The following is a 13,903-nucleotide window of genomic DNA, read 5'->3' as shown; positions in this document are numbered from 1 at the left end:
TGTAATCCCAGCACTTTGGGAGACCGAGGCAGCTGGATCACGAGATCAGGAGATCGAGACCATCCTGGCTAACATGGTGAAACCCCATCTCTACTAAAAAAATACAAAAAATTAGCCAGGCGAGGTGGCGGGCGCCTGTAGTCCCAGCTACTCGGGAGGCTGAGGCAGAATGGCATCAGGAGGCGGAGCTTGCAGTGAGCCGAGATCGTGCCAGTGCACTCCAGCCTGGGCGACACAGCGAGACTCCATCTCAGAAATAATAATAATAATAATAATATTAAGGCCAGGCACGGTGGCTGATGCCTGTAATCCCAGCACTTTGGGAGGCCGAGATGGGCAGATTGCCTGAGCTCAGGAGTTCGAGACCAGACTGGGTAACAGGGTGAAAACCCATCTCTACTAAAAATATCAAAAATTAGCTGGGCATGGCTGCGGTGCGCCTGTAGTCCCAGCTACTCGGGAAGCTGAGGCAGGAGAATTGCTTGAACCCAGGAGGTGGAGGTTGCAGTGAGCCAAGATCGCGCCACTGCACTCCAGCCTGGGTGACAGAGTCTCCATCTCCAAAATAATAATAACAACAATAATTTCATTTGAAATATTTTCATCTCATTCTGAAGATTTCTGCTCCCCCCCGAGTCATCTTGAACTAGTAAATTGAGTTACAAAGTGTGAAAGAACACTGTTCTTTATATAAATAGCAACATTTTTCACATGGGTCAGGAAGGTATTCAACTTTTACTTGATTTATTATGTGTTCATAAAACTATCCCAGAAAACTAGGATAAGCACAGGGGAGGAAAAACACAACCTGGGCCCTTAGTGGGATTTGAATAGATGGAAATTGAGGACCCTTTATGGGTATAGTGTGGAGTCTGGCCTGGCTAGAGTTGCACATCTCGGGGCAGAGAAGCTTGGCTCTGCCATAGTGGGAGCCTTGCTTGCCTCCCTGGGATGCCTGCGCTTGTGCTGCTGCTCTGTGCTCCCTGTGGCTCATTCTCATTTTTGTCCCGTTTCATCATTTTAGTCCTTTATTTTACTTTTTTGAGAGTTTTTATGAACAGGTGTCACGTACATTCTGACCCAAATGAATGATGGACCCTGTTAGACTCCATCACCCAGCTTCTGCTATGTGGCTTCCGGCTCTCCAGCTCTGTGAACTGGGAAAACGTTACCCACAGAGACTCTTCCCCTGAAGTTTACCTGGGGCTCATGGCAAAGTGAACTCAGAATCTCGAACTACCCACCTGCTCAAGCTCTGGGGTCTTCCTCATTGCTTAAAGACTACTTTCCGGCTGGGCACGGTGGCTCATGCCTGTCATCCCAGCACTTTGGGAGGCCGAGACAGGTGGATCACAAGGTCAGGAGATCGAGACCATCGTGGCTAACATGGCGAAACACCGTCTCTACTAAAAATACAAAAATTAGCCAGGCGTTGTGGCGGGTGCCTGTAGTCCCAGCTACTCAGGAGGCTGAGGCAGGAGAATGGCATGAACCCAGGAGGCAGAGCTCAGTGAGCTGAGACTGCACCACTACACTCCAGCCTGGGCAACAGAGCGAGACTCCATCTCAAAAAAAAAAAAAAAAAAGACTACTTTCAAATTTTTCTTTCTGATTTGCCCTGACCTCCACCCACCCCACGTTCAGGCTGCCAATTCTCTTCCTAAAATACAACTAGTTATCCTCTAACATGCTTAAAATTTTCACTGTCCTCTTGTCCTAGAGAGAAAAAAGATCCCAACTCCTTGGCCTAATATATAAAGACCCTACATGACACGACTCTTCATTTCTCCCCATCCCCCAGCACTCTCCGTCTCACTTCATCCCAGAGTTAGCTAAACATTGGAATCATTTGAACGTGTCACCATTCCCTAAACACACTTGATTATCAAGAGTCAGAGCTTTGTACTTGGTTTGCTTGACTTCCCCAAATAGCTGCGTTAGGCCCTAGATCACATGTTCCTTCTGCAAAGCCTTTCCTCCCCCGAGATACCCTGACTACAACTCTGTCACTGCTGTTACACTACATTGGCTGGATGTAGTCTTCTCCATCTCAGTTGGAGAGTGGCTGGCCCCAGCATCCTGTCTGGCACAAATGTCAGCTAAATGAAAAAGGGCCTGCAGGAATGCACTGAGACAGACCTAATCGATGGCAGTCATACATGTCTTCACGCCTTCACAGACAGACATCACTTACTTAGCGAGCAAGAGCCTAGATCAAAGCTTGGAATCAAAAATACCTGTTTCTGAGTGGAGAAACTCTGTGAATTAGTCTTTGAATGACACTTGAAGGCATTCGTGGGCTGTGCTTCAGAACTCTTGGTACTGATGCTAGAGACTTATAAAATGTGGTCTTCTCCTTTTTAGGCTTCAGCTCTGGCGGCATGGACTATGGCATGGTTGGTGGGAAGGAGGCTGGAACTGAGTCTCGCTTTAAACAGTGGACCTCCATGATGGAGGGGCTGCCCTCTGTAGCCACACAGGAAGCCAATATGCACAAAAATGGTAAGAGAAGCACTGAAAGCTAGAGCCCCCAACTCACACCAGGTCTTGATGAAACATTCTATAATACTGTTTTGAAGTACAGAACTTGGTATTCTTTTCCTCCTGAATCCTGTGATTGCCTGTGGAGGAAGGTCACAGTCATGTGTATGTTGAATTACAAGAAATACAAAGTGCTAGTTCTAATTAAAGAGAGCAGAATTTTTCAGCTACCATGATTGAGGGTAGTAGCAGTGAACTTGGGCACCCACCAAGGTGAAACCTTAATAAGTTGGCTGAGGGAACAGAGTCAGCTTGTTGAGTTTGTTTTGCTTTGTTTTGTGGAGCAAGGGATCGTAATAATACCTATCTTGTTGGTTGTTTGAACCATATTAAGTTTATCAGCTTTTTAAAAAATTCCTGTCTTTTAATCTCCGAAAGATGACTAATAGATCATAATACATGAGATTTGAACTTTTCACAAAGCTTTCTTGTTCTATGTGAATTACAGTGTCTGCAAGTCAGCGTTGAAGGGCATTGCAGGCTTTGGTGGTGATGTTGGTCGGCTTTTCCTCTCAATTTCTCTCTGTAAGGGCTTCTCCATTTCCTGTAAAACAGATAAAAGGTCTCAGAACCTTCCTTCAGCCTTTGTTTCAGTGTTTGTTTCATTTGACAGTAATTCACTTGGACTTAACTGTATCCATGAGAACCAAGTATAAATAGGTGTCTGGCTGTTCCTGCTGCAGCACCCTGGCAGGCCTCAGCCCCAGCCAAGTCATTCAGTCTGAAGCCTTTCAGGTTTTCTTCATAAACCACTCTTTAATAAGCCCATCCAGGAGGCCGGTGAAATAGCCACGTGGAGCTCGCTGCCTGCCAGCCATCCCTGAGCATTATCGTTTGGTTTCATGGCATGAAGTCAAAAGTGATTTATTGAAATTGTAAAATCTGTTTGTGGACTGAATAATCTAAGCCCACTGTCATATATAGCTTTGGGCGCTTTCAATGCTTCCTTAGGCTGATGATTCACCAGGTCCCCTTGTCCCCAAAGACATGATAGGTGCATGATAATAAATATGAAATGGCATGTGAGAGGGTATCTCAAAGGCAAAATCTCTAGTTGCCTTTTTAGAGCTTATAGATCATGTTTTCCCATCTCCTTAGCAATCCCCAAAGTAATTGAGCTTTTCATTTTCCACTGCTTCACCATAATCACCTCTGAGCCAGATTTGTCAGTGGCTCCAGAAAAGTAAATGTCCTCTTAGCTGAGCATGGAGATAGTTTTGATAATATTCCCATTAGGCTGCATCACCCTGGAAATAATTTTATCCCTTCACAAGCAGCATCCTAAGAATAGATCAAGTGACCCAATACCGTATATAAAATTCATTTGAGAAGTAAGTAGACTGGTATCTCACTGACGCCTAAAATTTTATTTAAAGTGCATGTTTTGTTAGTTCAAGGCAATTTTAAGCTTTTAATTCTTTTCCTGCCCCATAGCATATAAAAATGCATGATGGGGGCACCGACAAAACCACTGAAGTGCTCTCAGGAAACCAGTTACAAAGGATTTGCTGTTCTTCATGTGTGAGGCCATGGATCCCAGAGCTGCAGAGTTCATTGCTGGTCTTGTGCTGGCAAAGACCCTAGGCGGGAATTCCATCTCATTGCGTTGGAATTTAAAGTAATTGCAGATGCTTTTCCCTCCAATGGACTCTCTGTTTACACTACTGCTTCCAGCTAATCTAAGCCTGATCAGCCAGCCCTTAAGAACCTGGGTGGGTAGCATCAGTAGAAATTTAGTTAAAACCTTCTTATGTGCTACAAGTTATTAGAATTTTCCCCATTTCTCACTCTTGAGTTGTTAGCATAGAAACTAGGGATAATGGTCAGATTCTTCGTATGTGAACGTTTCATTAATTTCCTAAGACCATGGAATTTTAAAACTGAAAGGAACATTCAAGCATGAGAACAATCTTGTGTGCCTAAGTGAGGAACTGAGAGGCTCAGAGAGGCGAAATGACTTGTTGGGCATGCTGCTTAGTAATTATGTGCTGAGTCTCGAACCTCTTATTCCAGTGCTGTTTGTATACACTCCGTCAGCTTCAGAAGACTGTTTGTTTGCATTCCAGTGAATAAAAAATAGACAAGTTCTATTCATAGGAGTTATTTTGGATGATTTAATCTCCTCTCTTTCCTTCAGGCGCTATAGTGGCCCCTGGTAAGACCCGGGGAGGGTCACCGTACAACCAGTTTGATATCATCCCTGGTGACACACTGGGTGGCCATACGGGTCCTGCTGGTGATAGCTGGTTACCTGCCAAATCTCCACCAACAAATAAAATCGGAAGTAAATCCAGCAATGCCAGCTGGCCTCCAGGTATTGTCCAGGAAATGCTTTTCCAGGATAGCATTTGTTTTGTAATTGTGAGTTTCAGGTTCAGAATACATTGCTTTTGTGACTCATGTTACTAAGGTACTTGCTTTCATTTTTTCATTCAATAATTGTTAGAAGCAAGGCATGTGCTATGGGAAGACAGAAGATTTTCATTAGATGGGGAATCTGGGGATAAGTGACATTGTAACTGGAACTTGGCATTCGTCCCACGCATAGGATGCCTTGTAACATGGGTTCTTTTGAAGTGTCTGTTGAATTGATCTGTTAGTTCTTAGGCAAGTATTTATTATCAGTTAGGCTCTAGGTATGCAGTAGTGATTGCAATGAGATTATTTGTTAATATTTTTCTTTCTCTCCTCTTTTGTTGGATATAGTAATCTATTCTCATGATAGAAAAATGGGAACATGGCCAGGCGCGGTGGCTCAAGCCTGTAATCCCAGCACTTTGGGAGGCCGAGACGGGCAGATCACGAGGTCAGGAGATCGAGACCATCCTGGCTAACACAGTGAAACCCCGTCTCTACTAAAAAATACAAAAAAACTAGCCGGGCGAGGTGGCGGGCACCTGTAGTCCCAGCTACGCGGGAGGCTGAGGCAGGAGAATGGCGTGAACCCAGGAGGCGGAGCTTGCAGTGAGCCAAGATCACACCACTGCACTCCAGCCTGGGCGACAGAACGAGACTCCGTCTCAAAAAAAAAAAAAAAGAAAAATAGGAACATTTAATAAAGCAAAAATTAAAATCAGTAATTCCATAAATGTATGTCCTCCTAGACCTCTTTCTGTGCATGCGTATTTGTGACATGAATATGTATAGTTTCATTTTATTAAAGTAGAATTTTTTTTTTTTTTTTTTTTTTGAGACGGAGTCTCGCTCTGTCGCCCAGGCTGGAGTGCAGTGGCCGGATCCCAGCTCACTGCAAGCTCCGCCTCCCGGGTTTACGCCATTCTCCTGCCTCAGCCTCCGGAGTAGCTGGGACTACAGGCGCCTGCCACCTCGCCTGGCTAGTTTTTTGTATTTTTTAGTAGAGACGGGGTTTCACCGTGTTAGCCAGGATGGTCTCGATCTCCTGACCTCGTGATCCACCCGTCTCGGCCTCCCAAAGTGCTGGGATTACAGGCTTGAAGAATTTTTTTTTTTAACGGAGTTTCGCTCTTGTTGCCCAGGCTGGAGTACAGTGGTGCGATCTCAGTTCACTGCAAGCTCCGCCTCCCAGGTTCAAGCGATTCTTCTGCCTCAGCCTCCCAAGTAGATGGGATTACAGATGCCTGCCACCACGCCTGGCTAATTTTTTGTATGCTTAGTAGAGACGAGGTTTTGCCATGTTGGGCAGGCTAGTCTCGAACTCCCGACCTCAGGTGATCCGCCCGCTTCAGCCTCTCAAAATGCGGGGATTACAGGCGTGAGCCACCACGCCCGGCCAAAGTAGAATTGTATAATGCAAATTGTTCGTATGTGATACACATTGCTCTTTCTCTTCATGATTTGGAAAATGAAAGTTTATTCTGTCACATAGCTTTAACATTTTAAAATGATTTAGATTGACCAATTGAAAACTTCTGAGCTCTTGTGAATATTCTAGGCTTTCTCTTGCTAAGCTAACTTATCCCTGCTGGTTATCGCTGGACATTCTATGTGGCAGTATCATTTGTGTTACATTTTTTGCATTTTGGCCGACATCTGGTAAGGAAAAGGAGAAAGACCACTGATCTCTAGCCCATTTTTTCACCAGTTCGTGGCCTAGATGCTTGGATAATTCTTGTGAACACCAGAGTCCTTACTCCTGCCTCCCCTGCCTTCAGCCCTGAAGTCTCCTGGGAGCAGGAGGATCAGGTTACCGGGGCCAGGCTGTGATGAGCTGTGGCTTCCAGTTCACTACCGCAGACAGTGTGGTAACACAAAGGTGCCGTCGGCGAGAGTGTATGTTCATACTGATTTTTTTTTTCCTTAATTTTGTGATGAAAATCTAACAGACAATAAATTCAGTATTTATACTTTTCACAGACCCATTTCTTAGATCAAAAAAGTACTATTATCATTTTTTTTTTATTTAAACAACCTTCCTTCTCTAATATTTGTTTTCCTTGTCTCAGAATTCCAACCAGGAGTGCCATGGAAAGGTATCCAAAACATTGACCCTGAATCTGACCCCTATGTCACCCCAGGAAGTGTGCTGGGGGGTACAGCCACATCTCCCATTGTAGATACTGACCACCAACTGCTGCGGGATAACACCACAGGTACTTGAGCGAAGCATCTCTTATATATTCAGCACCCAGCATTTTCATAGTTGTCAGTTTGTGACTTCATTTGTACTTGCTGGTACCTAAAAGTTTAACCAAAAAATGTAAGAATATTGCTTTTCACATTTATTTGTTAGACATATTTTGTCCTCCATTCTATTGAATTTTAAATAAAATACTCTCAAGGTTTCCCTGGTTATACTGACATTTATCTTCAGTATTTTCTTCTTCTTCTTTGTTACCCAAGGGTCTAATTCTTCCCTCAACACCTCGCTGCCTTCACCTGGTGCCTGGCCCTACAGTGCCTCTGACAACTCCTTTACCAACGTTCATAGCACTTCAGGTATGAGTGTGAATTTTTGGTTTCCCTTTGGTTAGCACTTTTTCATCAGGTTCCCTTTTATAAAGGAAATTGGCATGTATTTCGTAAGGTATACTCTTAGAGAAGTTCAGTAGCATAGGCCAGTATAGATGGAAGCACACCCTTTTCTATTTGCTATATCTTTGAGGAACTTCTAGTCTCAGGAAGGATGAGCCAGATACAACTTTGGGATGAGCTGGCATATCCAGAGGGCTGTAGTCATGTCCTGATGACACACACGCTTCTGTTTTTTGAGACGGAGTCTCGCTCTGTCGCCCAGGCTGGAGTGCAGTGGCGCGATCTCGGCTCACTGCAAGCTCCGCCTCCAGGGTTCACGCCATTCTCCTGCCTCAGCCTTCCGAGTAGCTGGGACTACAGGCGCCCGCCACCACGCCCGGCTAATTTTTTGTATTTTTAGTAGAGACTGGGTTTCACTGTGGTCTCGATCTCTTGACCTCATGATCCACCCGCCTTGGCCTCCCTAAGTGCTGGGATTACAGGCGTGAGCCACCGCGCCCGGCCAACATGCTTCTCTTTTACCAAGGCTGCTAAGAAGTCAAGGTCATGAGAAGAACCAGTTAAGGCCAGGTTATTATTCCTAAGGTAGCCAATTATGGCTGGCTTTTCTCTAAAAATCCTCCCACTTATAGACAAAGGCTAAGGGCAGATGGCCGAAGGAAAAGAGAGAAAAATAAAAAAGGATCTTGATTAATTTTAGCATCTTTTGGTAAGTTCCTCATGTTTTTTGAAAGACATTAGGAAATGGAAAAGTTAGTAGATATAATAAAGGCTTTGAAGTCACTCACTGAGCATAGTGCCTTACTGGTTGGTAGACATATTAGTAATTGGCACCTTCAGTTTGCACAAGTCAGACCTTAAGCTGTTAAAGTCATTATGACTTACATGCTTTGCTTAGGCAAAAGCAAATAAAGCAGACCTTTATCCACCTACGAAGATGCTGCAGGCTAGTGGGCTACAGATTGTCTTGTTTTTCTTCCCACCTCTGTGTCCTATCAGTAGTGCAACAATAACCTACCACTCACTGAGTGATCCCGCAGGCCAGGCATCATGTTAAACCTTCCACATGCATTTTTATTTTACCTTCACCAAAGGCTATGAGTAAGTCCTGTTGTTATCGCTCTTTTGTGGATAAAGAAACTGAGTGAGGTTCTGAGAGCTGATATAACTTGCCTCAGTTCTGAGCACGTATGTAAAGGAGACATCTCAATATTCCAGGTTTTGAACCACCACCTTACATTACACTTTTGTAAGATTTCTTTTACATGTAAGAACTTACTCTGATTACCCATCTCTTTTACACTTATAAATGCCCTTATCTCAGATTGAACTATATATCTTTTTCCAGCAGTTGAAAATTCATCTGAGAAATGGCCCAAGAATCACCTCAGTCTTGTCTAAAACTGAACCTGTACTTCCCCACCCCCAAAAGTGTCTTTCCTTCTCAACTCAGTTCTTTATGTTTCTTAATGATCTCGGCCGGGTGCAGTGGCTCTCGCCTGTAATCCCAGCACTTTGGGAGGCCGAGGCGGGCGGATCACAAGGTCAGGAGATCAAGACCGTCCTGGCTAACACGGTGAAACCTGGTCTCTACTAAAAATGCAAAAAAAAAAAAAAAAAAAAAAAAAAAAAAATTAGCTGGGCATGGTGGTAGGTGCCTGTAGTCCCAGCTACTCAGGAGACTGAGGCTGGGGAATGGCGTGAACCCGGGAGGCGGAGCTTGCAGCGAGCGGAGATCGCGCCACTGCACTCCAGCCTGGGCGACAAAGCGAGACTTCATCTCAAAAAAAAAAAAAATTATGATCTCATGCATCATTTAGTTACAAAACCTCAGTATTTTCTTCCTCTTTCCTGTCTCTCTCTCAATCCCTGGATCCAGGCAGTTATGATTTCTCTGTAGTGATTTATTCTGCAGTCATATTTCAAATATCCATTCCTTCTGTTCCGTTCTATTTATTATCACAGTAGTTTAAACACTCCCTGCTGAATCCATTGCAAAAACTCGTAATAGTATCTTAATCAGTCCCCAGCCTACCTTTGTAACCTCCTTTACCTCTCTGCTCCTGTGGACTGTTAAACCGAAATTGAGGGGGAACATATTCCATGCAGAGACAGTTTATGTTGAAACTTGGTTTACACATTCCTGTTTCTTTGTGCCCATCCATTTATGTAAATCCTTCAAGAGCTGTCTTTATAAAGCCTTTGCTGCAAGCCCAGCATTCTTGGTCCCCTCTGCGTATTGAACATACATGATGATGATGGGGTCACCACTTCTGTTGCTCATCTGTTCTGTCTTCCCATCTGAGCTTGAGGTTCTTGGGGATAATTATGTGTATTACTCACGGCACTGATTTAGTGCCATATGCATAGTAAGCCCTTAGTGAATATTTCTTGATTGTTTTTAAAGAATCTGTTTGAACATCAATATCTAATAAGCTGGATCAAGGCTCAAGACAAGCGTAATTTACTAATTACTTTCCTTTCAGTCAGTGACTATTTATGGAATACTTTATTCTGCTAGGGTTCACATTCTCACTGTTACCCAGAAGCTGGTATCTTTAGGAAGACTCTCCTTGCATGTGTCCTCCTTTCAAGTCATTTTTAGCTAAGAAAGCAGTAGAGAATTGGTTATCTTATTAAATCTTTAATTCATATGATAATTATATCAATTCAGAGTAGCAGTCACTGAAAATTTTCTGTTCATTATGCTCTAAGAACAGTGTTACTTTGTATCACTGTGCTTGAAATGTGTACTATTTTTAGAATATAAATGTGTATGTATTTATGTGTATGTAGATAAAACTCATGTGTATTTGTCAACAAAAGTGAACCATCTAACCTTATTCGTTCCTTAATTTTCTCTTCTTACAGCAAAGTTCCCTGATTACAAATCAACATGGTCCCCAGATCCCATAGGACACAACCCCACTCATCTCTCCAACAAGATGTGGAAAAACCATATTTCCTCCAGGAACACTACACCGCTGCCCCGCCCACCTCCTGGTCTGACCAACCCCAAACCATCATCTCCCTGGAGCAGCACAGCACCCCGATCAGTCAGGGGGTGGGGGACACAGGACTCACGGCTCGCCTCGGGTGAGGAGGATCTGCCTAAAGGAGCGCCATTGTTCATCCACAAGGGGCTTTTGTTAACACAGATGGTGAAGACACCAAGAGGTCTTCCCAAGAGAGGAAGTCATAGTTGTCTGGTTTTTCTTCTGGTAGAGGAAAAGGTACCTCTTGAGTGAAAGGCGCAGTCAGTATGAGGCAAAGGGACCCAAGAACTCCCAAGGGACAGATGGGGTAAAATAAGTGAGTAAAAATGGCAGAGCGAGAACACTGGGAGGAAAATATTGTCGTGGAAATCATGCATAAAAGTCATGTGTAGGAGTCAGGGACCAACAGAAGAGAAAAAGAAGGTCAAAGTCCAGTGGAAAAGAGAGACAGTTTATAAAAGCAGAGAAGAAATGTGGGCTACATGAAAATCTTTCTCCTTCTTGGCTTTTCTTGAATTTTTGTTTTATTTCTCTTCCTAACCATTTTTCTGGTTGCTCACAGCCTCTACCTGGAGTGATGGTGGCTCAGTTCGTCCTAGTTACTGGCTGGTTCTTCACAATCTCACTCCACAGGTAATTATGCTTCCTCGTGGTTTTCTAGATAGGACTTGATTGTGTTAAGAGAGGGAAAGACGGGAGTTGGTGTCTCACACCTGTGATCCCAGCGCCTCGGGAGGCCGAGGCGAGAGGATTGCTTGAAGCCAGGAGTCTGAATTCAGTCCAAGCAATATAGTGAAACCCTGTTTCTACAAAAAATTAAAAATTAGCTAGGCATGGTGGCGCACAGCTGCTCAGGAAGCTGAGGTGCAAGGATCACTTGAGCCCAGAGGTCGAGGCTGCAATGAGCCATGATTGCATTGCATTGCAGTCCAGGTTGGGCAACAGTGCAAGACCCTGTCTCAAAAAAAGAGAGAGAGAGGGAAATAGATGTGGGAGGCTGGCAGATATGAAAGCTCATCTCCTGATCACTGCAAAGAGGTCTTGACTGCAGGAGGTGGGTGTCCCCTCCCGACCCAAGGTTCACAGCCTACTTCTGGAGAGGGGTTGGTGCTGGCCACCAGGCTTCATGCCTGCCTTCAAGATGATGATAACACAGTTTATAAAAGTGAAAACTAGTTTTATATGCTAGTTTATAAAACTAGGTAAAACCCACTAGCATGGATTCCTGCAGATCTTACGGGGCAGAGAAAGAGAAAAAAGAGTAGGGGTGGTATTTTCTGGTGGTTTCTGTGTAGTTGACACTATTTGCTATACAGATGTGCATGTTAGAATCTGGAACCTAGTGGAAAAGGGAGTATTTTAAGGACACCCAAAAGCTACCTGTTTCTGTGTTAATTCTCCAATAAGACCTGAACCTATACTTCCCCATCCCTAAAAGCGTCTTCCCTTCTCAACTAAGTTCTTTATGATTCTTAATATTGATCTCATGCATCGTTTAGTTACAAAACCTCAGTATTTTCTCCCTCTTAAAACATATTAACCATTTCTGTGCTTTGTAAATACCTAACCATCCATCTCTCCAGTGAAAGAGATCATTTGACTTCATAGTTTATAAATGCTACGTGGGGCCAGTTGCGGTGGCTCACGCCTGTAGTCTCAGCATTTTGGGAGGCCAAGGCAGGTGGATCACAAGGTCAAGAGATCAAGACCATCCTGGCCAACGTAGTGAAACCGCATCTCTACTGAAAATACAAAAATTAGCTGGGCATGGTGATGCGCACCTGTAGTCCCAGCTACTTCGGAGGCTGAGGCAGGAGAATCGCTTGAACCCGGGAGGCGGAGGTTGCAGTGAGCTGAGATTATGCCACTGCACTCCAGCCTGGCGACAGAGTGAGACTCCGTCTAAAAAAAAATTTTTTTTTAATTTAAAAATGCTACGTGGGCGTGTTTAACTCTCTGTTTATTATCCTCTTCATGTGTAGATGGCATTACTATAATTGGCTCTCATCAGACCATATCCTCCAGGTGGCTTTCCAGTGGAAGGGCTTCATTTGCACCCTGCCTTTCACCTTGGTTGCTAGATAACTGAAGCATTTGCAGAAGCATTATGTTGAGCATTTGAACAAAGTTAAATGGGCCCATCAAAACTGAGTCCATCACAACCTTTACAACACCCTCGCAACACCTTGTTAAAAGGAGTCAGTTATGCCTCCTGTTTTTGACACATGGAATGCATTGTCTGGCATTTAATTCATACATGGATGCATGCACACTTTATTAAGCCAACATTTTCCAGAATGTTCTCATGAGATATGATTAGGTCTCTGGCCTAATATGTTGGACATGTATACTTGGTTAAACAAAACTAAGCAGATTTTTTCACTTTGAGACTTCTTAGGCCTTTTAATATGCTAACCCATATTATGATTCTCTGTGGGGAAATACATCTCCTAAATACATTTGCCCATTTGTAGGGAGTAAATCACAGGGTTCGTATTTCAAGGTGCACATTGAAGTAAACAATTTCCTAAATACAGTTAACATGAGGGAGGATGTGGGTCAGCTCTTAATCTCTGTATCTAATCAACTCAGCTCAAAGTTCCAAGTTATGGCCAGGCGCAGTGACTCACGCCTGTAATCGCAACACTTTGGGAGGCCGAGGTGGGCAGATCACGAGGTCAGGCGATTGAGACCATCCTGGCTAACACGGTGAAACCCTGTCTTTACAAAAAATACAAAAAATTAGCCAGGCATGGTGGCGGGCATCGGTCGTCCCAGCTACTCGGGAGGCTGAGGCAGGAGAATGGCATGAATCCGGGAGGCAGAGCTTGCAGTGAGCCGAGATTGCGCCGCTGCACTCCAGCCTGGGTGACAGAGCGAGACTCCATCTCAGAAAAAGAAGTTCCAAATTATTTCTTTAGCTAATAGTTGACTGAAATAGAAAGAATCTTGTATGACCATCCTCAAAACTATGCCTCCTGTTTTCTAAGAGTTGTCACACAATGTGTTGATTATGGTATGATGAGATTGAGAGAAGCAATAAGAGATGCACTGTTTTGAAAGAAGCCTGGGTGGCTGCTCACTTGTTCTGTCTTACAAAAAATGCTGGCCAGATGTGGTGGCTCGTGCCTGTAATCCCAGCCCTTTTGGAAGGCCGAGGCAGGTGGATCACCTGAGGTCAGGAGTTCCAGACCAGCCTGGCCAACATGGTGAAACCCCATCTCTACTAAAAATACAAAAATTAGCCAGGTGTGGTGGTGGGCGCCTGTAGTCCCACCTCAGTTGGGAGGCTGAGGCAGGAGAATCGCTTGAACCCGGGGGTGAAGGCTGCAGTGAGCTGAGATTGCACCACTGCACTCCAGCCTGGGTAACAGAGTGAGATTGTTTCAAAGAAAAAAATGTCTATTGTACAC

The 13,903-nt window shown here is 44.2% G+C and overlaps 1 protein-coding gene across 14 annotated transcripts in view; it reads left to right on the top strand.

Annotated features, from left to right (window-relative positions):
• The window catches only part of TNRC6B (trinucleotide repeat containing adaptor 6B), a 298,093-nt gene that overhangs the window by 267,815 nt on the left and 16,375 nt on the right, over positions 1–13,903 (top strand). For 12 of the 14 annotated variants that reach the window (XM_031656273.1, XM_031656265.1, XM_031656271.1 and 9 more), the window contains 6 exons: positions 2,365–2,502; positions 4,679–4,855; positions 6,966–7,112; positions 7,363–7,458; positions 10,366–10,590; positions 11,053–11,123. In XM_031656273.1, coding sequence (XP_031512133.1) covers positions 2,365–2,502; positions 4,679–4,855; positions 6,966–7,112; positions 7,363–7,458; positions 10,366–10,590; positions 11,053–11,123 — 854 coding nt within the window. The remainder of the gene's footprint in view (positions 1–2,364; positions 2,503–4,678; positions 4,856–6,965; positions 7,113–7,362; positions 7,459–10,365; positions 10,591–11,052; positions 11,124–13,903) is intronic. The other 2 variants (XM_031656275.1, XM_031656276.1) reach the window with 2 other exon arrangements.

The sequence above is a fragment of the Papio anubis genome, chromosome 16 (assembly GCF_008728515.1).
Source record: "Papio anubis isolate 15944 chromosome 16, Panubis1.0, whole genome shotgun sequence".
Lineage (NCBI taxonomy): Eukaryota > Metazoa > Chordata > Mammalia > Primates > Cercopithecidae > Papio > Papio anubis.
Note: the sequence above shows the minus strand (reverse complement) of the source record. Positions and strands in the feature narration are given on the sequence as shown.